The sequence below is a fragment of the Mercurialis annua genome, linkage group LG3 (assembly GCF_937616625.2).
Source record: "Mercurialis annua linkage group LG3, ddMerAnnu1.2, whole genome shotgun sequence".
Lineage (NCBI taxonomy): Eukaryota > Viridiplantae > Streptophyta > Magnoliopsida > Malpighiales > Euphorbiaceae > Mercurialis > Mercurialis annua.
In genome coordinates, this window is record NC_065572.1 from 4,487,521 (window position 1) to 4,513,525 (window position 26,005).

The 26,005-nt window shown below is 32.5% G+C and overlaps 3 protein-coding genes across 4 annotated transcripts; all 3 read left to right on the top strand.

The window, feature by feature from the left end:
• The first annotated feature begins 5,285 nt into the window (after positions 1 to 5,285).
• On the top strand, positions 5,286 to 9,740 carry LOC126675153 (probable leucine-rich repeat receptor-like protein kinase At5g63930). Its single transcript, XM_050369754.2, has 2 exons — positions 5,286 to 8,498; positions 9,134 to 9,740. Exons 1-2 carry the CDS (start codon positions 5,573 to 5,575, stop codon positions 9,580 to 9,582), a joined length of 3,375 nt encoding a protein of 1,124 aa, XP_050225711.1. The 5' UTR covers positions 5,286 to 5,572; the 3' UTR covers positions 9,583 to 9,740.
• A 1,984-nt stretch (positions 9,741 to 11,724) lies between these two features.
• LOC126672085 (probable UDP-N-acetylglucosamine--peptide N-acetylglucosaminyltransferase SEC) lies at positions 11,725 to 19,592 on the top strand. Its single transcript, XM_050365985.2, has 27 exons — positions 11,725 to 12,077; positions 12,634 to 12,779; positions 12,865 to 12,963; positions 13,083 to 13,133; positions 13,225 to 13,341; positions 13,497 to 13,553; positions 14,031 to 14,150; positions 14,624 to 14,686; positions 14,791 to 14,869; positions 15,247 to 15,356; positions 15,480 to 15,533; positions 15,618 to 15,685; positions 15,798 to 15,900; positions 16,025 to 16,227; positions 16,430 to 16,526; positions 16,713 to 16,784; positions 16,889 to 16,965; positions 17,050 to 17,248; positions 17,361 to 17,528; positions 17,715 to 17,825; positions 17,908 to 17,994; positions 18,114 to 18,241; positions 18,336 to 18,418; positions 18,605 to 18,710; positions 18,792 to 18,938; positions 19,102 to 19,222; positions 19,317 to 19,592. Exons 1-27 carry the CDS (start codon positions 11,927 to 11,929, stop codon positions 19,428 to 19,430), a joined length of 2,931 nt encoding a protein of 976 aa, XP_050221942.1. The 5' UTR covers positions 11,725 to 11,926; the 3' UTR covers positions 19,431 to 19,592.
• A 3,251-nt stretch (positions 19,593 to 22,843) lies between these two features.
• On the top strand, positions 22,844 to 24,998 carry LOC126675084 (pentatricopeptide repeat-containing protein At5g18390, mitochondrial). 2 transcript variants are annotated; one of them, XM_050369662.1, is made up of 2 exons: positions 22,844 to 24,395; positions 24,685 to 24,998. In XM_050369662.1, exon 1 carries the CDS (start codon positions 22,905 to 22,907, stop codon positions 24,282 to 24,284), a length of 1,380 nt encoding a protein of 459 aa, XP_050225619.1. In that variant the 5' UTR covers positions 22,844 to 22,904; the 3' UTR covers positions 24,285 to 24,395; positions 24,685 to 24,998. The 2 variants fall into 2 exon arrangements, with proteins under 2 accessions (XP_050225619.1, XP_050225618.1); XM_050369661.2 differs by lacking the exon at positions 24,685 to 24,998 and adding an exon at positions 24,530 to 24,676.
• The last annotated feature ends 1,007 nt before the right edge of the window (positions 24,999 to 26,005 follow it).

The following is a 26,005-nucleotide window of genomic DNA, read 5'->3' on the forward strand; positions in this document are numbered from 1 at the left end:
TAAAACTCAAACCAATATTAAGTAATTTTTCTAAAAGTCAACTTTTGATTGGTCTAAATTCGAAAAAAAATTGGAGCTAACCTAATTAATTTAATTCAACAAACCTCAGTATAATGGCAAAAAGGAAAAAATAATATCTACATATAGGGTGAGTTGAGTTCAAATCTATTTAACGCCTCCATAAACAAATCCGGATTACGTAAAATTGCAAACAAACAAATAATGTGATGACAAGCCGTATAATTCATCGTAAATGCGATAAATTTCTAAAGTTTCAATGAAATAAACAGATATTCGTATTCGGATAAATTTAAAATCTCTATAAATTTTCAAAAAATACAAATATCAATTAAATTATTAGAAACTGTTTCATTCTTTAGTGATTCTTTTACTATACAATTTTTGTTTTCCATGAAAATTCCAAAGGAGAAACTTCTTTTTTTTTTCTTTTCTGAAGTGGCTACAACATAATGGGGGATGTACAAGTTGACTTAAAAATAAGGGCTATATACAAACAAACCCACCACTGAAGTAGTAAAATGCATCAAAAATACACTTCACTGATTGGCCCACATGGACATGCTTGGTGGCTCAACTAAGTTCTTGATGGATAGCCATTCTGTATGTTTTCACTTTCAAATAGGTAACCATAAACCATTACCATAAAGTCATTACCCAATTTCACTTTTCATGGTTCACAGGTGTTTCCTTATAGCTAGTCGGTCAGTTTGGTTCGGTTCAATTCGGTAGTAAAAATATTATAATTGTTTAATTATTAAAATAAAGGCCAAATGTTATAAAAAGACCAAACCTTTTACAAAAGTTTCACAAAAATCCTGACCTTTCAATTTTGTCGATTTTGGCCAAAAACTGATTATTTGGTTTCACAAAAGTCCTGACCTTTCAATTTTGTCAATTTTGGCCAAAAATAGATTATTTGGTTTCACAAAAGTCTTGACCTTTCAATATTTGGCATGCCACATAAGCGCCACATAGGCAAATTGAAATCAAATTGAGAGTTGGCCACAACTGAAACCAAATAATTTGTTTTTTGCCAAAATCGACAAAATTGAAAGGTCAGGACTTTTGTGAAACTTTTATAAAAGGTTTGGTCTTTTTACGACATTTTTCCTAAAATAAAAAATAAAGTTTATTTTGATCTTTGATTCAACCAAAATATAAGAATAATACTTTTAGAAAATAATTGATATCAAATTTAAGTTAAATTATAATATATATTACAGTTTAACCATTTGAACATATAAAAATAATGTTATTCTTAAAAAAATTAATATATATGTTTTTTCGGTTTCTTGATTTTCAAAAACGTACAATCAAACCAAATAAAAAGTTTTAAGATTTACAAAAAAATAAACCAAACTGACTATTTTAATTTGGATCGGTTTGATTTTTCATTTGGTTTAGATTGCGTACACCCCCTATAAATGTCTTCAGAGTCGAATTGTGACATTCTTGATGAGGAAAATAAAGACTATGAGGATTCTACCATTATCACAAATAATATTTTTATGAAAGCTTTTTATAAATTTTATAAAAGCTAAGGTATTCCATGAAATTTATTTATTTTTATTCAACTTTGTAGGACTAGGAGCCATCAAATGTGATATGGTCTGAAATGATGAAAGGATGAACTATTTTATACGATCAATCACAATAAGGTTTAATTACTGCACGTGGTTGTGATTCACTATTTTATCCCAAATATAACATTATTTGTTAAAATAAATAAAATTTAATTATCCAAAAAAAAATCAACATTTTTTAAAAAAAAATTATCAATTAAGCATATGATTTAAGAAAAAGTACTTCGATTTTGTGTAAATTTACTTAGTTGAGTTGAGCCTCGGTTTTTTATTCGGTATATTGAATAGATGTTGAGTCTTGTGTTTGCATTTTACGATTCAATTGGATGAATTTGATTGCATTAGAAAATTATTTAATAATTGTTACATGAGTAAAACCATTTCAGTTGAATTGAGTTTTTTCTTTTACAACTAAAATAGAAAATATATATTATATTATAATTGACAAATATGTGCAAGTGATAAAAAGATAACATACGGAAAATTACTAAAAAGAAGTCCCAACCTTTCCTGCAATGGACAAGCTAAATCATATAACAAATTTTTATATAAACAAACCTTAACCTTTTAAAAAAAATCAAAACAAACCTTTAATATGTAACAGTGTTAACAAAATATAGAAAAATGCCAATTTGGTTCCCGAATATATATAAAAATTGACTAAATTATTAATTTTTTTATTATATTTATAAATTAATTCAATGTTTATTTAAAATTTAAATATATAATTTTTTATATTGTTTTTTGATAAAAAAAATATATTATTTTTATATAATAAAAATAATCAAAAAATAAAACTATATCTTTTGTAGTATTTTAATTTTGTACATAATATTTTAATTTAATAAAAAAATTAAATCAAATACATAAGTTTGAGGCATTAATTTATTTAATTTAGAGTTTAAAATGCCTAATTTTAGAAATTTAGTAAAAATACTAAATATTTACATAATGATATTAGAAAACATTAAAAAAATAAAAAATAAAATTTTATTATATTTTTATGTAATCAATCCATAAAATTATAAATTTTACGGATTCATATCACCATCTTTACTATTTTAATTTTTTAAAATAATTATACTAAATTTTTTAATTTCTGTATAACAAAAATTATATGCGTATTTATTGACTTATTTTTGAATATAAGATATATTTTAAATGTCTCAAACTTTAATATTTTAAATTCAAAATATTATTAAATTATAAAGTTGCTTATAAAATTTAAATATTATAGTATTATTTCACTTTAATAAAAGTGTATAGAAATTTTATTGTAATGTCTAAAATTTATTAGATAAAAATATTGAATTAATATACAAAAATTATAAGAATCTTGACAGTTTATTCAATTTTTATAAAATTTATGGACCGATTGACCTCTTTTATTTATTTAGGAACGGAAAGTCTGCTTTGATTTTTTTTTTAAAAATAAGATCTGTTTTGTATCGACCATATGACTTAATTTGTCTGTTATATGAAAGATTTGATTGTTTTTAGTAGTTTTCATAATATTTTTTTTTATTTTTTCTAACTAAGATTGTGATCAAGAAATCATAGTAGTTTTCATAATATATATTGTAAGAACTTAAATTAATTCATTAACATTTTAAATCACATCTTATGAATAAAGGAACATCTGAATTTACTCAAATAAAATTTACAAAAAATTATTATTTTAATTATAAATTAATCTTAAATAGCTCACAAGCGGACTCGTAAACTTACCTACCGCTCAATGTGACAAATTCTTCTTGTTGAAAAACAATTTTTTTTTCTTTTGACTAAGCTTTTATTAAGTACTACTAATTCCCTTAAAGTTTTATTTTACAAAATCTTGAGAAAGATGGTGCAAGTATTTTATTTGAAGATTCTGCTAATCATTCTAAATTTCTAATCATAGTATATTTTTCTAATTATATAGTGGCATGCTTATAAGTTTTTTTTCTACAGTAATTATATAAATAAATTTTTATTATCCTTATACACTTTTAGAATTTCTTTTTCTGGGGCCAACCCTACCATAGCCAGAATCATATAGAAAAGGTCAATTTTATAATATGTAAAAAACTAATTAAATACACTTCAATAGTTCAATAGCCACTTTGATAATTTAAAATTATAAAAGAGCAAATAGTGGTGGCACATCCTTATTACCATTACACTCACTTTGAAAAAACTCTATTCAATTATTAAAATAATAAACCTTTTTTTTATAATTGGAGAAGGGGCAACATTTGTGGGAAAATGAACCACAACTTTTTGTTGCCTGACGTTTAAATCTTTCGAACTACAACTCGTTGGTTATAACAATAACTTAAGAACTAAAATATTTTCTATTTATTTTAGATGTGATAGTTCTAAAATATCCAATCTTTTCGGTTGAGATCAATTCTAATCAAATCTTTCAAATTGTAGTCTATTTTCAAAAAAATATGTTTTAATTTTAACCACTCATTTTTTTAAATACCAAATCTTTTTTTATTTATTTCAGTTATGACTATTTCGTCAATTATCTTCAATTTTGATAAGTATTTTGTGAATGAATAATAGTTAGGTTTAGTTAAATTGAAAATATTTAAAAAAATATTTTTTTTTGAAAGAAAAATAAAAAATTGGCTAAAATTGAAATGTAGTGATTGAATATGGATAAAATTGGTGTTTTTTGAAGATTTTAAATAAAATTGACCTCACCAGAAAAGTTCGGTATTTTTAAAGCATTAAGTTTTTATTTTACAATAACTTAAGAATTTGCTTAGATTTCATGATTGCAGCCATGTGATTACCTAACATATGTATGTAAAATTACAAATTACCAAATAACAGATGTAGAATTAATTATATGCACAGGTATAATTTAAAATATATTTTTAACCAATGAGCTTTTGCTCAAATGCTATAAACGCTGAGCAACAAACTATTAGGTCGTAGGTTCGATTCCTCCCACAAACGCTCTCCCTTCCCAAATTATAAAAAAAAATATTTTAAAATATGATATAAAAAATTTTGAGATCAGTGCTAAAATTCTTATTGACCAACTATGAATACTTAAAATAAGAGTTATTCATTCAAATATACACCAGATATATAAAAGAATTCAACAATTAAATAGTTGCAATGATGTGTGAGAAATGACATCAGCAATGACTAATCTTATGTGATTATAAAATTAATTATGTGGTCTTTAAGTGCTTAATACGTGTAAATGCCAAATCAAACATCAATAATTTTACGAAAAGTACATATTATTGTAATCTTATGTAATTTATTTCCCTGTTACTTGTTGTGAAAACTTACTTGTACAGTTACAGTCAGAATTACTTGATCTTCTTAGGATTTAAAAAGTGTTAATTGGGAGGCACAATCTGCTAAAAAAACCCTCAAGATATTATATTTTAACTCTAATAATTTTAAATCTGAACTTTCCTAATAGGTATTGCTTTCAAGAAAATTATTAATTAAAAATATCTTGTAATCAGCCAAACTAAGCTGCACAAAAAAAAAAGGCAATAAAATTGCTTTTCTGATGAAGCACTAAAATAATGCAGAAATGGATTAAGATAGAAGCATTTTTAATGTTTTGTCGGCCATATCTTTCTCATATATTTACATGTTTACACATAGTATATAATATTAATAATAACCATATAAATGGTCTTCATGACTCTCTGTCATACACAATATATATAGAATTTTCTTTCTTTAATCATTGTGTAGAAGACAATATGAAAAGACCAACTTTTCTGTTAAATTCTTTAAGATAATAAATCGCAGTTGACAAATGTCATGATCATATTGCACTTATATGATCAAACCACCAAATAAAGAACATAAACTTGCTCATAAATTCATGTTTTAAGAGGTATGTATAGGGATTTTAATTCTTGTTTCAGTCTTGTTATTTCATATTTAAACATGAATTTTCAATTCTTGATGTGAATTCAAGAAAATTTAGTGTTTTTTTAGCTATGGAGAGAATCAGAATATTTGTATTTCTTTTTGTTATATTCTTGTTCGTTGGTCAAATTTTTGGGCTTAATGCTGATGGTCAGTTTCTTTTGGAGATTAAGAGCAAATTAGTTGATAATTCTAATCATTTGATTGATTGGAATCCAAATGATTCTACTCCTTGTGGATGGAATGGTGTGAATTGTACTTCTGATTATTACAATCCAGTGGTTTGGTTTCTTGATTTGAGTTCCAAGAATCTTTCAGGTTCTTTATCACCAAGTATTGGTGGACTCACTGGGTTGGTTTATCTTGATGTTTCTTTCAATCTTTTATCTCAAAATATTCCGATTGAAATCGGGAATTGTTCGAGTTTGGTTGATCTTCGTCTCAACAATAATCAGTTTCGAGGTCAGATTCCTGTGGAAATACTCAAGCTCTCTTCTTTGACAGTTTTGAATATTTCTAATAATAGAATATCCGGCCCGTTTCCTGAGAGAATCGGAGAGCTTTCGTCGTTGTCGCAGTTGATTGCCTACAGCAACAACATTTCTGGATCCCTGCCGGCTTCTTTTGGAAACCTGAAAAGTTTGACGATTTTTCGAGCTGGACAGAATTTGATATCGGGAAGCCTTCCGCCGCAGATAGGCGGATGTGAAAGCTTGCAGATTCTCGGGCTCGCGCAGAATCAATTGAGTGGTGTAATTCCGAGAGAGATCGGGAAGTTGGCGAATTTGCAGGATTTGGTACTATGGAGTAATACGCTTTCGGGTTCTATTCCGAAGGAGCTCAGCAATTGTACTAATTTGCGGACTATTGGTCTTTATGATAACAATCTTGTCGGAGCTATACCTATGGAGCTTGGTCAGGTTTTGTTTCTGAAGAGATTATACCTCTACAGGAATCACTTGAACGGCACGATCCCAAAAACAATTGGAAATCTTTCTTCTGCAGTCGAAATTGATTTCTCCGAGAATATGCTGACTGGGGAGATACCGGTAGAGTTCGCAAAGATAAGCGGACTTCAGTTGCTTTATCTTTTCGAGAACCAGCTAACCGGAGTCATTCCTGATGAACTCGCTACTTTGGCTAACTTGACAAGGCTTGATCTCTCCATCAACAATCTCTCTGGTTCAATTCCTGTTGGGTTCCAATATCTGAAGCAGTTGACTATGTTGCAGCTTTTTAACAATTCCTTCCGGAATACTATTCCTCAAGGACTCGGAGTTTATGGAAAGCTATGGGTGGTTGATTTATCAAATAACTACCTAACCGGAACAATTCCGCCTCATCTCTGCAGAAATCAGAATCTCTTGCTGCTGAATCTCGGGTCGAATCTTCTGGTGGGTTATATTCCGAATGGTATTGTTTCCTGTAAGAAACTAGGGCAGCTTTACCTTGCAGGGAATAATCTGACAGGAAGTTTTCAAAGTGATTTATGCAAGCTTGCGAATCTTTCGAGTCTCGAATTGGATCAGAACAGCTTCACTGGCTTAATTCCTCCTGAGATCGGTTATTGTCAGGCTTTGAAAAGACTACATTTAGCCAATAACTACTTTGTTGGTGAATTGCCAAAAGAGATTGGCAATCTTTCTCAATTGGTCATATTTAACATCTCATCAAATCTGTTCTCGGGAATGATACCACGGGAGATTTTCAGCTGTAAGATGCTTCAACGGCTCGATCTCAGCCGCAATAAATTTGTCGGTGCTCTACCGAGTCAAATAGGCGGCCTTTCCGAATTGGAGCTTCTCAAGCTTTCTGACAATCAAATTTCAGGTACCATTCCTCTGGAGATAGGAAACCTGAGTCGTCTCACCGAGTTACAAATGGGCGGAAATTTATTTTCCGGAGCGATTCCTGCTGAATTGGGTGATCTTTCAAGCTTACAGATTGCATTAAACCTCAGTTATAACAATTTATCAGGGTCAATACCAGAAAAGCTTGGAAATCTTGTGTTACTAGAATCTCTACTGCTCAACAACAATCATTTGAGCGGTGAAATTCCAAGCTCATTAACAAGCCTGTCAAGCTTACTCGGATGCAACTTCTCCTACAACGACTTAACCGGACCGTTACCGTCCTTGCCGCTGTTTCTAAGCACCGGCGACACCAGTTTTCTCGGAAACAAAGGCCTTTGCGGCGGACCATTAGGTAATTGCAGCGAATCTCCGTCGTCTAATCCTCCGATGGACACACAAGGTAACAACAATGTCCGTTTCGGAAAAATAATCGCGATAATCGCAGCGGTTATCGGCGGAATTTCATTAATTTTAATAATAGTAATTATATACTTCATGCGACGTCGTCCGAATAATCAAACCCTAGCTCAACCAGTTCAAGATAAATCATTATCTTCTCCAGTTTCCGATTTTTACTTCTCTCCAAGACAAGGCTTCACATTCCAGGATCTCGTAACCGCCACCGGAAACTTTGACGACAATTTTGTCATCGGAAAAGGAGCTTGCGGAACCGTATACAGAGCAGTCCTGCCAGGCGGTCTAACCATTGCTGTCAAGAAACTAGCATCTAACAGAGAAGGAAGCGCCGTGGATAAAAGTTTCCGAGCGGAAATCCTGACGTTAGGAAAAATTCGGCACCGGAATATTGTCAAATTATTCGGATTCTGCTACCACCAGGGTTCGAATTTACTGCTTTATGAGTACATGGAAAATGGTAGTTTGGGAGAAATGCTGCATGGAGAAGCTAATAGTCTTGATTGGTGGATGAGATTTAAGATTGCCCTGGGAGCGGCTCAGGGACTTGCTTATCTGCATCATGATTGTAAACCGAGAATTTTTCACCGGGATATTAAGTCGAATAATATTCTGCTTGATCGGAAATTTGAAGCTCATGTCGGGGATTTCGGGTTAGCGAAAGTGATTGATTTACCGCATTCTAAAACTATGTCTGCTGTTGCTGGTTCTTATGGCTACATTGCCCCTGGTAAGCTATCTTATAACACTATTTCTCTCCATGCCTTGTTTTTTCATTTTTCTATTACACAAAAAAATTTCGAGTCTTATGGTTTGACATTTAATTTCGCCCCTTTATCTTAGAAACGCGATCAAGCTAAATCTTCTAATTGAAAATTAAACTAAAAAAAAATTATTCATTTTTCGTATTTGAAGCATGCGCTTTTGGAATCTTATTTTTTTACCGCTTTTATTCATTATAATCCAATTTTTAATTGATTTGTTATAGTCTTATTTCAATTGTAGTCAAATCCGCTCAATTCAATCAATGGATATTCATTTTACTTACGTTGCAGCTATTGAATACTTGTTTTTCTTGTATTTGCATTTTTTGCCTTAAGTGGGCGAATTACTTAATAGGCAGTCATTCAATGATTATTACATGATTCAAATGAGCGGATTTTAGTTATAATTGAGACATAATTTTCAAATCAGGCTACAATTATATCAAAATTTTGATTAGTATCGATAAAACTGGAAGATATTTTTAGACTTTCTACATTATTAGGCCTAGAAAAATATTCGCCATTTTTTCGTTTCTGCTGCTTCTTCGATTCAGTCTTTTCGCTTCGGTATCTTACAGTTATTCCCATTATTCGAATGCAGAGTATGCATACACTATGAAAGTGACCGAAAAATGTGACATATATAGCTACGGAGTAGTCCTATTGGAGTTGCTGACCGGAAAATCACCCGTGCAACCATTAGATCAAGGTGGTGATCTAGTAAGCTGGGTCCGAAACTACATTCGGGCTCACACATTATCCCCGGGCATGCTCGATGCTCGACTTGATTTACAAGATGAGAACATTGTAGCTCATATGATTACTGTCATGAAAATTGCTTTACTATGCACAACTCTGTCTCCATTTGATCGACCAACTATGCGAGAAGCTGTGTTGATGCTGCTCGAATCGAGTCAACGATCAATAGGACATTTCGAGTCATCTCCGAGTAATTATGATCATGGTAATTCAAGTGAAGGGGCGCATTTCGATTCGTCGCCGAGTCATCATGCTAATTCAAGCGATGAATTGATTGTACATGTTGAGTGAATAGTTTTGATAGACTGGATGGTGATTGAATTCTTTAATTAGCAGTTAATTGATCCAATTAGTGTAAGTAGCATTAACTAGTATTAGCTTTGAAAAAGTGTAATATTGTAGAATATTTCTAACATAGTAATATAACAATATCATTTACCTCCCTTTTATTTTGGGATGCTAGGCTTGTCTTTACTATTATAATAATTTGCTTTTCGGAAAAAAAATCATGAATTTTGGTTCTTATTTTATTTTACTGTACTAGATTATTTTGGTTCGCTTTTCTGGTAGCTTTCTGCTCGAAGAAGGCAGCAGTTGGGGCAGTGGCCAAAAAACGATTCACGTCCGTTTTTTTTATAATCAACGCATATACCATTTGAACTATAACTCATCGGTCACGTCGGGTTTTATAGATGGGGTGTAGAATGATTGATGGAATTTCCAATGTTTAAGCAGTAGAGGTTATTAGCTCTCAAACTTGGTATGGAGTTAGCCCAGGTTCGAAGAAAGTTCATCATACAAACTAATTATAAATCGCGTTAAAGATATTGATGGCGTGATGGATCACAAGTTCATGATCAGTTAATCGTAGAAGACATAGTGTTAATGGATAATAAATTGGATAATTAAGGTTGTGACCGTATTATTTAAGTATTTTTAAAATGTAGCACGTTAAAAATGAATATTATAAAGATGTAAATGAATGTTAATTTGGAAATTTTCAACATTTATATTCTAGCTGATTATTTACAACCATAAATTTATCTTTAAATTTTCATTTTATTTTAAAAGTAGATTAATTGTTCGGTTCACTTTATCTTATTCATATTTTGGTAAAAATTGTCAATATTGAATTTAGTATAATTTATATTTTTCTAGAAAAACTGAAAATTATAAACACAAAATGAAATTAAACGAGTTTAGATTTAATATAAAAAGGTTCGAGTCATTAAGGGCCTGTTTGGTTCAGCTGTTTCTTATAGCTGGTGGCTGTTAGCTGTTGCTGATAGCTGTTAGCTGTTAACTGGTAGCTGATAGCTGATAGCTGATAAGTGTTTGGTGAGATTTAATTACCTGTAGCTGTTTATATATAAAATGACCGTAAAGGGCATAATTTTTGTCTTTATTTATTAAATTATGAATATATTAAATCATATATTATTTAACAAAAGTATTAATAATTATTTTTTATAAGAAGCAATATTTAGTTTAAATTTATTTAGATATTTTTTGATAAATTTATAATAAATTTTTCAAAAAGTTATTAAATTATATTTGTTTTAATATAAATAAAATAATTTATATAATTTATAAATGATTAGAGTATTTAAAAATAATTTAAATAATTATATATATATAAAACGGTATATTCTAATAGGGGTAATTTTGTCTAAATAATGAAACAGCTATCAACTGTTGCCAAAAAGCTCCAAAATGGAGCTTTTCAAACAGCAGCTGTTGGAGGTTCAAAAAGCTCCAAAAAAACTCTGAAAAATTCCTCACCAAACACTTTAGTGGAACTTTTTGAAAAGTAAAAGCCAAAAACTCCACCAAAAAGCTGAACCAAACACCCCCTAAAAGTGGAATCATTTTATACCATGATTAATTTTGTGTCTAAATCATTGTAACATAATTAATATTATTTTTTGTTACCAGATTACAAATTAAATTTTTATTTTTATATTATATATAGTTATAATTTATTATATATATATATATATATATATATATATATATATAAATTAAAGTAGCTTGATTTTTAATAGTTTGACTCAATTATAGAGCTCAACATTTATTTATTATTTTTATTAATCGATTCATATTGTTAGTTGTATGTCTAAAATAATATTCTTCCAAATATATTGGAACAACATTTATAAACTGAATTATAGATATTTCGATATCAATATATCATCATATTACTCATATTTTCACAAAAATAACACAAACAATTAAATTTAGAGAATTTTTTAAGTACAAGATAAAGACAAAGAAGCCAGCTCAATTAAACTACTTTGGTAGATACGTGTCAGAACCTTACCGAATCTTAAAAACAACAAAAAAGCAAAAAATTTACAATCGCCGTACACTTCAACGGCCCAGATCTTTTCTCTTTTACTTAACTATATATCTAAATTTTACTCGACCAAACTAAAAATAGTTAAGCTAGTTCGATTTCTTTCTTTTTCCATTACAGAAAAGGAAAACAAAATTAGAAGAAGCAAAGAAAATTCTAGGGTTTTTCTTGATCGACTGCAGTGCTTCTTCTTCGTAAATAATTATTTATCTGTGCCTTTTTGGCCGTTGGATCTGATCTGAATGATTAGTGTTTGGCGGTTGATTCCGTGAGATCAAGATGATTTTGTTGCAGAGCATACCGCGTGTTGCTGCTTCACCTGGATCGGGTTCGGGTCGGGATGACGGTGGCTTTCAGGTGAAGCTTGAGCCGTCATCGTCGTCGTTGAGTTTGGTGCCGTTCAAAGGCCGTGATTCTCTTAATCATGAAGGTGAAAATTGAATTACATATCAAACTTATTTTCTTTATTGTTAGATTTTTGCGAATTTTAAGGGTGTGTTTTTCTTGTTACAAATATAAGCTAGTTGATTCTCAAAAATAAAATAAAATATATAAGCTAGTTGATTCTTAAAAAAAATTAAAAAATATAAGGTAGTTTAATTTTAATGGTTGGATTGAGTGAAAGCAAACAGTCTTTAGCTGAAGTTTGAAGCTAGGTAGCACGGAAACGGGAAACGGAAAAAACGAGACACTTGGAACTGATACAGCGAAACAGTGTTATTTTAATGTTTAGATGTAAAAATTGAAATTTCGTAATGTTCTTGATGTAAAAAAATGAAATTTCGTGTCAGAAGTGTCTGAAACTTGTTCGGAACGCGGCAAGTTGATTGAATGAAGTGTTGGTGTTACGTAGGTTTGAAGTTATGGCTTAATTACATTTGAAGAAGAGCTCAGTTTTTTATTTCCAGATGATTTCAGCTATGAATGTATTTTTATTAAAAAAATATATTTATAAAATGATTCAGTTGTTTCTTTTTGTGGTGCAGTCGATGAAGATATGCATTTGGCGCTCTCTCATCAGATGTACAAGGCTGGAAACTATAAACAGGCACTAGAACATAGCAATACTGTTTATGAGAGAAGTCCACTTCGAACTGATAATCTTCTTCTTCTGGGTGCTATTTATTATCAGGTTTTTATTTTTATTTTTCTTCGGATTTTTGTATGGATATTTGTTAAGCTGTCGGAGAACCTGAAACTGTAATTTGTTTTTGTAGCTGCATGATTATGATATGTGCATTGCAAAAAATGAGGAAGCTCTTCAAATTGAGCCCCGTTTTGCTGAGTGTTATGGAAACATGGCAAATGCTTGGAAGGTACCGTTTTCTATGTGAATTGTTTTTAACTCTAATGAAGTAATACTGTTTTATGTGTTAATTTTTGCAGTTAAATTGTCTTTGCTACTTATGCATGTGACTTTTATTTGCTTTTACAGGAAAAGTGTGATATTGATCTCGCAATTCGTTATTATTTAATTGCCATTGAGGTTTGTACATCTTACAGATTTTTTTACTATTTGATATCTGCAGTGCTTGTTTTAATGTGGTCATCATCACGTTTTAACTCTTATGATACAGCTCCGGCCGAATTTTGCTGATGCTTGGTCAAACCTAGCCAGTGCATACATGCGAAAAGGGAGGCTGAATGAGGCAGCACAGTGCTGCCGTCAAGCATTAGCATTGAATCCTCTACTGGTATTTCTATCTTTATTTATTCTTCACTTGGTGCTCTAGTTAGCTCTCACTTTCTTAGATGGTCCAAATAAAATGGATACTGAGAATTTAATTTCCTGCTAGTTTTAAGAATTGAATAAATATAATAGTTACATCTTCCAATAATTTTCTTGTAGGTTGATGCTCATAGCAACCTTGGGAACCTAATGAAAGCACAAGGGTTGGTACAAGAAGTAAGTATCAATGAGTTGCTGCCACTTGTTGTCTATTTTCGAGTTTTTTAGGGCTTGAATTCTTTTGGGTTTAGGGTTTTGGTTCTAGTGTCAATAATTTTTCAACTACCATGCCAAATCCTATGATAAGGATAAAGATGGATTCTTTTATCTTCCAGTCATGGTGGAGGAAGTAGTCCATTGACAATCTGTCTTTCCAGTTTGGATTTATCCTTTGCTGAATGCACCTGGCCTAGACCTTTCCCCTTCCTGATCTGATGGAAGGAAGACGTCCTTTTTCTCTATAGAATTGTGTAGTGTGCGTCTCCTTTTCCAGTGAAGTTACTGACACATAATTCATGTGTGGAACTGTTCAAAATCACAGTTCGATACAGATATCAAGTTGTAATCTACAGGCCAGGGCTCAGATGATGGTTGGTCTTGTTGTAACTTCCATGTGAAAGACTCCCAATTGTCAGAATCTAACATTTTGTGCAGGCATACAGCTGTTACCTTGAGGCTTTACGCATACAACCGACTTTTGCTATTGCGTGGTCAAATCTTGCTGGTATCTTTTTGGAGTCCGGTGATATGAACAGAGCTCTTCAATATTATAAGGTATGGTGGATTTTGTTTCCATTTTTGTTATTCAACTCTGCCTTTTATTGTTAAGGATAGAATTGTAAAATATTTTTGTATTTTAGTTTGTTTTTCCTGCTCTTTTATTTGTTAAAATGAGATTTTTGCATTTCATAATATTTTTATCAGCCAAGACAACCCTATGAAACTTTTGTTAGGCATGCTAATGTTTTGATGGATGTTACTGTGGGTTATCATATCTTAACATTCAAACAATTGCTTTTAGGTTGTTTGCAGCCGACTCCGGGTGAAGTGAAATATCTATTTTGTCCTTTTGCTTTCATCTGAAGTTTCTTTTAACTGATGCTTAGAATGCCAGCTCTAGTTTTATGTCTGCTTGCTGGTAAAGATGATTTTATGCAAGTCATTATGTAGTGAACACTTGACTGTTTGAAGATTTTAAATGCTTTCTTGTGATTGTAGGCTGATTTTTATTTTACACTGATTTTCAGGAAGCTGTAAAACTGAAGCCCACATTTCCTGATGCATACTTAAATCTTGGAAATGTTTATAGGGTAAGATGTCATGGTTTTCTGTCCTTAAGCTAGGATAGTTGCATGTACCTGGACTAGCATTGCTGTTTTGGAGGCAAACTGGATGTTTCTTTTTTCCTTTTTAGGCCTTGGGAATGCCCCAAGAGGCTATTGTGTGCTACCAGCGAGCTGTTCAGACACGACCAAACTATGCAGTAGCTTTTGGTAAGTCGTTACTGATACTTGTTCCTTCAATTCCTCATGGAGATGCTGTACAAATTTTTACTTCATTTGTTCAAATTTCTTCTTCGTCAGTTTGTAAAGTCCCGTTGGAGTGGCACTATTTAGTTTTACTTCTAGTTGTGAACAGAAGAGTTAGTATTCTAAAATTCAGTCAACAAATGCCATCCATGACCTTTTTGAGTTCAGTACTTTAGCTAATGTCCTCTTCCTAAACTATCCAACTATTGGTTTTTTTCAGCCTGCTGCTTTAGCATTGTTATTTATTTAATGAAGCAATGATCATTTATGCTCATTCTATTATGTGCTGTTTTGGGCTTAGGGTTGCAAGATCTGAGATTATTTGATGGACTGTGTTGCAGGAAATTTGGCCAGTACGTATTATGAAAGAGGTCAACTGGATTTAGCAATTCTTCACTATAAGCAAGCCATTTCCTGCGATGGAAGATTTTTGGAGGCTTATAATAATTTGGTTGGTTCCTCACCTTCTTTGCCTCATGATTTTGGTGTGTTTTTTACAGTGCCATTGGGGTGTTGAACTAGAGTATTAACTAACTTGAACATCTCCATTGTCCAATTATCTTTTAACTGATAGGGTAATGCATTGAAGGATGTGGGTAGAGTGGAGGAAGCAATCCAATGCTATAACGTAAGTTTGCTGTTAATTCAAGTTTTTTCTTGATTGCTTATGAGTATAGACTTCATTCATTTTATTTTTTGGTCTTTAATGTAGCAATGCCTTGCATTACAACCAAGTCATCCACAAGCACTCACCAACCTTGGGAATATATACATGGAATGGTAAATAATGTTGGATTTTTTTTTGTCTGAAGAAACAATTTTCCCTTTTTGTTATTTTATAATATTATGAATTAAGGTATTTAACTTTTATGTTGGATTTTCTGACATTTAGGAACATGGCGTCTACTGCTGCTTCATATTATAAGGCGACATTGGCTGTCACAACAGGGCTGTCTGCTCCTTTTAATAATCTTGCTGTAATCTATAAACAACAGGTAATTGTATTTGGATTAATGCCATTCCTTAATTAGGTGCGGATTACGCTTCTCTATTCTTGTTGAATTCTTGTTAAGTTCTTCTCCCCTTAATATTCATTTATCTTCTTAAAAATCGTGACAGGGAAATTATGCGGATGCTATATCTTGCTACAATGAGGTTCTTCGCATTGATCCCCTGGCAGCTGATGGACTTGTAAACAGGGGCAATACATATAAGGAAATTGGTAGAGTAAATGACGCAATTCAGGATTACGGACGTGCTATCAACATCAGGCCAACTATGGCTGAAGCTCATGCAAATTTGGCTTCAGCTTATAAAGACAGGTATGTTGTTGGACTCCTCGGATACTTTCTTATTTTTTTCATTTTGTGATGTCTCTATTAGATAGTGTAAATGCTTTTCATCTGTACAGTACTATTCCCAGTCTGTGGGGTAAACTCAATTACTAATCTAGATTGTATAGGAGCATTTTTTTTAATAGAATTATATTTTGTTTTATTAATCATTAAATCATGAGATACGCAGTGGACATGTAGAGGCTGCTGTGAAGAGCTATAGGCAAGCATTGCTACTTCGACCGGATTTTCCTGAAGCGACTTGTAACCTTCTGCACACATTACAGGTTCAACCATAATGCAGCATGTTTTTCAATTTCTGTATCTTGTTTTTGTACATGGCGTCCTCTTAGTATTTGGCAGTTAAGTTGCTTTTTGAGTGAACTAGACGATCTCTGAAGGGAAATCATTTACATAATGCATAGAATACATGCGTACACTGTCTCTGACATCTATGCGGGTGCATTTTGTAGTGTGTCTGCTGTTGGGAAGACCGCGATAAGATGTTTACTGAAGTTGAAGGAATTATCCAGAGGCAGATTAATGTAAGAGTTATGATCTTATACAGTGTTCTTCACAGGCTTTTTGGATTCAATTTTTTTTATCTCTGCTATTGTCGGAATGAAGTTGATCTTTCTTATGATTTCAGATGTCTGTTCTTCCTAGTGTGCAACCTTTTCATGCCATCGCCTATCCCATCGATCCAATGCTAGCTCTTGAAATCAGGTAAGATTATCTACTTAGACTGGAATATAGTTAATCTGTATGACTAAGCCATTTCATTCTGATTTTTCGTTTTCCTTCTTAAAGCCGTAAATATGCAGCCCATTGCTCCATTATTGCATCTCGTTTTGGACTTTCTTCGTTCAAACATCCTCCGCAAATTCCTATACGGCACAAGCGTGGTGATAGACTTAGGATTGGTTATGTCAGCAGTGACTTTGGCAATCATCCCTTGTCACATCTTATGGGATCTGTATTTGGCATGCACAACAGAGAATATGTGGAGGTTTGTTAATGACAATATATCTGTGTTTGTTGGTTGGAAAATTGTCACTTGTGATCATGCATTTGTTATTCATTTTGGAATAGGGTGTTAAGAGCCAACAAAATTTGTGCAGGTTTTCTGTTATGCCTTGAGTCCAAATGATGGTACTGAATGGAGGCAGCGTATTCAGTCTGAAACTGAGCACTTCGTAGAAGTTTCTGCCATGTCAGCAGATACTATCGCTAAACTGATTAATGAGGATAAAATACAGATCCTTATCAACCTTAATGGTTACACCAAGGTATATTTGTTAAAAATTATTCCCCAATCTTTTTATCTTATTTTTTGTGATGGTTTACGAGGTCATGTATATTGTTAAATGTGTCCTGTAGTCTATTTTTGTCATGTCTTCAATTGGGGTAATTTCTCCGTTCGTTAGTTTTTTTTACCATCCTCTTAACTCTATTTCATCTATGATATTATGCAGGGTGCAAGAAATGAAATATTTGCCATGCAGCCTGCTCCCATCCAAGTGTCATATATGGGATTTCCTGGGACAACAGGGGCAACGTACATTGATTATTTGGTTACTGATGAGGTGGGAGATAAATCTGACTCTGTTTCTAACTCTTTTCAGTTGTGTTTTTCATTGTCTGATATAGTGTGCTCTCTGCTCTCAGTTTGTTTCTCCTACACGGTATTCACATATTTATTCAGAAAAGCTTATTCACATGCCCCATTGCTATTTTGTGAATGATTACAAACAGGTTAGTCTTTAAAGATCTTGCTGGAAAAGAGATCTATTTGTTCCTCTATTCTTTTGATGAGATTTTATGCTGTTTCAGTTTTGACTCCCTAATATTTGGAACTGTGCTTTGTTTTTTAGAAAAATTTGGATGTTTTGGATCCAACATGCCAACACAAGAGATCTGATTATGGTCTTCCAGAAGATAAATTTATATTTGCATGCTTCAACCAATTGTACAAAATGGATCCTGAAATTTTTAACACATGGTACTATAAAGATGGCTTCAAAATCCTTTTTTCATATATGGAATGATACACTTTCAAGTACCTAATTTGTTGTCTGGATGGTTGAATTTTTTAGGTGCAATATTCTCAAACGTGTACCGAACAGTGCACTGTGGCTACTTAGATTCCCAGCTGCAGGCGAAATGAGGCTGCGCTCATGTATGTAATATATCTTTTAAGTTGTTTTTCTAAGACAACTTGGTACAGTATTGTCAACTTTGTAACTAACCGTGCCTAGGATTTTGTTAAGTTCCCATCATGGCCTTTGCTGAGTGAAGGCAGAGACCAAACACCTTTTCTTTTTTCATACTTTTATAGACTGAAGTTACGTACATTTTCTTCCAGATGCTATTGCACAAGGAGTGCAGCCGGAGCAAATCATCTTCACGGATGTTGCCATGAAACAAGAACATATAAGGCGCAGTGCTTTAGCAGATCTGTTCCTTGACACGTAATACTGCCTTGCTCTTCTTGTTCCTCTCTTTCAATGTAGTCATTTTTTTCATCCATGATGGTTTGATTTTTCTTTCAGGCCATTATGTAATGCGCATACCACAGGGACAGATATTCTATGGGCTGGTTTACCCATGGTGACACTGCCTCTTGAGAAAATGGCTACAAGGGTTGCTGGCTCACTATGTCTTGCTACTGGACTTGGGGATGAGATGATTGTTAGCAGGTAGGCTGTTTAAATCCCCGTATGCATGTTGATCGAATGCTGGCTAGTTCGATTCTAGCGTTTTATGGTTTATAATATGCACAAGCTAGCTCTAAACACATTTTTTGAATGTTTACTGCTGCATGTATCAACTTGATTGATTTGTTACATTATGTTACGGCAGCATGAAGGAATATGAAGAGAGAGCAGTGTCCCTGGCATTGAATCGGCCGAAGCTTCAGGCTCTTACCAATAAACTGAAGGCGGTCCGTATGACCTGTCCTCTGTTTGACGCAGCGCGATGGGTAAGCCCAATCAAGTAATCTATTCTTAATGATGTCTTATTTGTTCGGCTTCACTCTTAATGGGGGTGATAATCTTCCTGCGGTCATCTTGCAGGTTCAAAATCTGGAGAGGGCGTATTTCAAAATGTGGAACATCCATTGTTCTGGCCAGCAGCCGCAACACTTTAAAGTGACTGAAAACGATTTGGAGTTCCCTTGTGATAGATAAAACAGAGTGAGAGTGAGAGAATAGTCGGCATTGTAGATAAAAGCAAGAGAAAATTATAGATTATTTAGGAAAGTATACATGGGTTAAAACTATTCAGATGATCAAAGTGTGATGTGCTTGGTTATCATTATTGTCAATGCAGAAAATTATGCATTTTATCTATTTTCTTGATCACATCAGGTTAGAGGATGGGAAATGTAAAACCAATGGCTGCTGTACTTATCATGATGGAGGATTGGAGTGCCCGAGTGCGTGCTGAGGTTTCTGGGCAGAATGTGCTGGTGGCTATGTTGTTGCTTCTCTATGTGGGTAAACAAAAGCGTAACAGAGTAAAGGTCCGGTTTTTAAATTTTTATTAATTACAGATAATACTCTTTAATTTTAAACCAATTACCCTTCACATTAAACAAAATGAATACGTTTGCGGGGATGCTCCTTATGGATTAAAATAGGCAAGGTACAGGGACCGCATCCAAAGCTAACGAGTTACATGAGCTTAAGGAAAATGAATTTAGCTTTCCACAATAAAAATTACTCTCTCCGTTTTAAAATAATAGTCCGCTTTCTCCTTTTCACGTAGTTTAAGAAACACAATTAATGCTTTAATTGTTCACATTCTTAAGTTCAAGTGCAAATTTATACATATAGAATATCCTTGAACTTTAAACAAGGAACTCATGCTTTACTTAATTAAATAATTAAATAAATTATTAAAAATAAAATAAATAATTAAATAAATTTATATTAGAGTTAGGGCCTGTTTGATAACCTTATTTTTGACTTAATTTAATTTTTTCAGCACTTAATTGTATTAAGCTGGTTTGATAACCAAAAATAAATTGACTTAAATTATTCAATTAAGTTGAAAAGTGCTGAAAATAATAAGCTGAAATTTTTGACTTAAAATATCTACTGAACACGCTAAGCCACACATTTTAAAAAGCTAATTATGAAATTGACTTACCTGTCCTTGTAGTTTTATAATAATTACCATATATCCTTTCTTTGTAAATCAAAACCCTATTTTTTGTTAGCTCTGCTATATAACGTGAGTTGCTAATTTGAGAAACAAATCTTTAAACTTTCTTCAAGTCTTTTTATCAAAAGATAAAATCATAATTCAAATTATTGAGATTTTTAATATCATTACTTCTACAACTGATGATAGCTTTGGAAAATCAATTTTACTCAACAAGTTTAATTTGTTGAAGTGGGATTCGTAATTGATGGTGCTTTGAACCAGTCTTGGATTGTCTTTCTATTTATTCCTAGAATCTTGGTAATTGTTAGTTAAAATAAAATCTGATTCCATGAATATTTCTGATTAGGTGAGATATTTTAGTTGTTATCAGTTCTTTATGAGACTATAAATGGGCACTCTCATAATTCAATTAAATGCAAAAAATACTTTACTGTCAAATTTTGTTCTTTTATTGTTTTATATCCAGCACAATTGTGGTGAGCTATCATTGAAGTTTGAAGGAAATTTAAAGTACTGTCAAAAAAAATACTTTACTGTCAAAAAAAATTATTACTGCAAGCTTAATGATAACTAAAAAATTAATACTCTTGTATAAATTTGATAGTGCATATAAACAAACATTTGATCAGTACATATTTACATTAAAAGTACATATTTACATAAAAGAAAACAGTTCATACTCAGATAATAAAGATTTATAGATTTTCAAATAACATGTATAATATATTTTATTTGATAATAGAATACAAAGAGTCACTCATAAAGGGTTTACGTAACATTTTCCATGATATATATGAAACTTCTCACCTAAGAATTGAATTTTTAGAATACAATATAGTCTAGAGCTTGCAGTATGTCTAATATTTGAATTTCATGGTGAGCTTGGCCCTTGGGCAACACCTTCTGTTATCTGTTAAATGTCAATTTGAGTCTCATTTTTATTAAATTTTGATAGAGCATTAAACTGTTATCTTTTTCAATGTATTTCGATACTATATTATCTAATTTTTTTATTTTTCGTAATTGATAATTACATTGCTAAAATTATTTTATATATAGGAATGGCGTCTGATGATTCTAATAGAGCTAATTGGAAGGACCCTACATTAGTTAAATTATTTTTAGATTTATGCATTGAACAAGTAAGTGAAGCTGGAAAATAAGGGAGTAGTTTGAAAAAGGATTCTTGGCTAAAAATTATAAAATCACTTGAAGAGAAAAGAAATCTCAAGTTAAATCAAAAACAAATGAAAAATCAATGGAACTACTTGAAGGGAAAATATACTATATGGTCGAATATAGTAGGAAAAAGCGGACATGGATTTGATCCTGTAACAAATACAGTTACTTGGAGTCCTGAAGAATGGGATGAATACATAAAGGTATCAATTAATTTAATATATCCTTTTAATTATTAAAATAGTTAGATAAAATATTTAATATTAACTTTATAATGTAACAGAGAGTTCCAGAGGCAAAACAATTTTTTTTATTTTTTGTTTAGATAAATATTATTTATGTGATGCTGCCTATCCAAACACTAGAGGATTTATGGCTCCTTATCGTAACACACGATATTGGTTGTCAGATTTTCGAAACGATCGTGCTAGAACAAAAGAAGAAATTTTTAATCATGCCCATGCTAGATTAAGAAATGTTATTGAGCGATCTTTTGGAGTTTTAAAAGCAAGATTTCCTATTTTGAAGACAATGCCATCATACTCATTTGCTGTGCAAAGAAACATTGTTATTGCCTGTGTTTCTGTGCATAACTATCTACGCAAAATGAATATTACAGATGATTTTTTTGAGCAATTTGATAGAGAGGAGGTGATTTTTCAAGGAGCTAACAATAATGTTATGCAAGAAGGAACACAAAGACGAATAGATCAAATGTTTATGGCGAATTTAAGAGATCAAATTGCAAATGAGTTGATAAACAGGAGAGTTTAAATATTTATTGTAATAGTAATTTTATTATGGTATCTAATTTTTGATATAAATTTGGTCATTAAATTTACGTGTTTTTTCGTGTATTATTTATTTATACTTTTAAGAGTTGTAATTTATAATAGATTTAATATTTAGATTCGAAATAACTAATGTTGAAAGGTCAAATAGGTAAAATAAATCATTTTTATACTTTTTGATATTTATAGTTATCAAACAGACTTATTTAATTCAGCATTTAAAAGATTCAGCAATTATTATATTCAGCACTTAAAATTCAGCACTTAATTTTCAGCACTTAATTTTCAGTTTTATCAAACAGCACCTTAGTTTTTGTTTATTTAGACCGATGGACGATTTAGTCCTGTAACACCAAACTACTCGTGTGCGCTAGCTCTGTAGAGTTTTTAATAATAAAAAAATAAATAATAATTAAAAATTTACACATCGGCTCGTATTATCAACCGTTGAGATAAACACTCTTCATTTATAGTCCAGTGTCCCGTAATGGAAAAACAATATCCTTTTAGTTAACGGTTTTCATGCGCTTTCCGACCAGTGAACACGAAATGCTCCGTCGTGCTTCCCTCTTCACCCTCTCTAAAACCACCACCTTACAACACCTCCGCCACTTAAAAACCCTAACCTCCTCCACCCAAACCAACAACGAAAAGGACGCCTACTTCGCCCTAATCCACCACATAACAAACGTAGTCCGCCGCGATTTCTACCCAGAACGCACTCTCAACCGCCTCCACATCCAAGTCAACTCCGAGCTCGTCTACCGCGTCCTCCGCGCCTGCTCCGCCTCCCCCTCCGAGTCTCTCCGCTTCTTCAACTGGTCACGCGCCTATTACACCCCAACCTCCCTCGAATACGAAGAGCTCATCAAAACCCTAGTTAAATCAAAACGCTACACTTCAATGTGGAAGCTGATCACCCAGTTGAAAACTCATAATCCCCAATTTACCCTTTCCGGTGAAACGGTGTGTTTTATTATCGAAGAGTACGGTAAACACGGCTTAATTGATCAAGCTGTTGAGGTTTTTAATAGATGTAACGGCTTAAACTGTGATCAGACTGTTGATGTTTATAATTCATTGCTTTTTGCTCTCTGTGAAGTGAAATTATTTCATGGTGCTTATGCTTTAGTTAGGAGATTGATTAGGAAAGGTTTAGTTCCTAATAAGAACACTTATGGTGTGCTTGTTAATGGGTGGTGCTCGAACGGGAAGTTTAGTGAAGCTCGGGTTTTTTTAGAGGAGATGAGTAAAAACGGGTTTAATCCGCCTGTTCGAGGTCGGGATTTGTTGATTGAAGGGTTGGTTAATGCGGGGTGTTTTGAGTCTGCTAAAGAAATGGTATCGAAAATGAGTACCGAGGGTTGCGTACCAGATGTTCATACGTTTAATGCGTTGATTGAATCGATTTGTAATTCTACTGGGGAGGTTGATTTTTGCGTTGATGTGTATTATAATTTGTGTAAATGTGGATTTGCTGCTGATATTAATACTTATAAGATTTTGATTCCGGCTGTTTCGAAAGTTGGGAAGATTGATGTGGCTTTTAGGTTGTTGAATAATTCGATTGAAGATGGACATAAGCCGTTTCCTGGTTTATATGCGGCAATTATTAAGGGAATGTGTAGGAAAGGGCTGTTTGATGACGCGTTTTGTTTTTTCGGTGAAATGAAGGTGAAGGGCCATCCTCCGAATAGGCCTGTTTATACCATGTTGATTACTATGTGTGGACGTGGAGGGAAATATGTTGAAGCTGCTAATTATCTGTTTGAGATGACAGAGATAGGTTTGACGCCGATTTCAAGGTGTTTTGATATGGTTGCCGATGGGTTGAAGAATTGTGGGAAACATGATTTGGCTAAGAGGATTGAACAATTGGAAGTGTCCGTTTCTGGCTTATGATTATAGCAACTTGAAGAGCATTGATCTCACTCTTTGGTCAAAAGGTACTACTTTGAGCTGATTGCTGGTAGAAATGATGCCTGAGACTGAACATTGGCCGACTTTGAGAAGGTATATGCTTGTTTTTTGTTGGTTTTTGCACTTTGATGTTATTTAGTTCTTTATTCGTTATATAGAGATGCTTAATTACTAATTAGTAGCCTCATTTAAACTTACTCAATTTTATAAACTATCTTATACTGTAGGTGATTCAGTCTCATTATTGGAATAGGATTTTGAGTCTTCTTTTTTATAGCTCAAATGTGAGCATGAGTTCATGCGGATGATATACTCACATAAGCACTTGTGTGCTGATATCCCACAATTTGATTAGTCACATGATAAATTCGTATCTTTTCAGGTGATGGACTGTAGGAGCTCTAATTATAGGAGCTCGTCTCAACAGGTTTGATGCCATTGATAGCAAACAGATATCTTGGAAGCGTCTAGCATCGAGGGTAGCGGCTAGGAATGCGGAGGAAAGCTGTAAGAAAAAACAGCAACCTTAATTTCTTGAATCCCTGCTAGTGTTGTTGCTTTGTGGAGTAAATTTTGCATTAGGAACAAGCGCATTTTGGTTGCTGAGTTGCTAAATTAGCCTATATTTTTGCAGAAGCTGTCACCTATGTTATCTGAAAATTGCCTCCTAATAAAATTATCCATCTAGTTTCTTTATGGAAGCCTGTGAAATGTTTCTTATGTTTCTTAATCCTTTATGTGTGAAGATGATACAATTCTGCATTTATCTTTCGCCATGAAAAAAATCCCAAACGTCGAGATTTTCTTTATCTGAAACTATCTTTGGAACATGGCCATCTTCATAACTGATGGTCTGAATTTCTATATGAAAATTGATTTAATTTGTACTTTCTCCATTCCGAATTAGTAAGTACCAGGCAGTAGGCACTATTTGAACATATATTGCTCTAAACTATAGATAGTCAATTATATGCTCTTATTTATTATTTTAGTTTCAATAAATTTTATTTTTTTCATTTATTAGTTTTGCAGAAGGCCATTATTTAATTAAATAAGAATATTAATTGTGATTTTTTTTAATAAAAAAACTACATATCTTAACATATGTAATTGTTGTGAAGTGTCTATCTATTTGTTTGGCCAATGGATGAAATATATTTATGAATGGTGTCATTTTTCCGTCCTTTCGGGAGATATTGTATATAGAGATGACTTGGTATTTGGTGGTATAGTAATCTAGTATACTATCTGTATATAGGGATGACTATTTGTAGAGATGACAGTATTATAAACTTAGTCTCATTGCTTGCATCTGATTAATTTTCTTCAATTTGGACAGGTTCAATGTCAAACAACTAAAGTATCCTTTAATCCTTTTTTTAATCAAAATTTGGTGTTAATTAATAGTCATTGCTCAAGTAAAATTAGAACAAACTATGTCAAGAAATCATGCGATTTTATATTTATTTCCAAGGAGTTTCATTAGTAGGTTATCCGCTTCTACCACCCAATTTAATGTAGGACTACTTAGGAATTTACATAAAATAAAAAAATAATAGGGCTGTATACCTCAATAAGGAAAAGTTAACAAAATTACTTCACAATTTTAGCTCTTTTATTATTTTACTCTCTGTATCTATATATTTATAACTTTACTCTAGCTATATAATACTTTTTTTTCACACACTATGACATAATCTGAC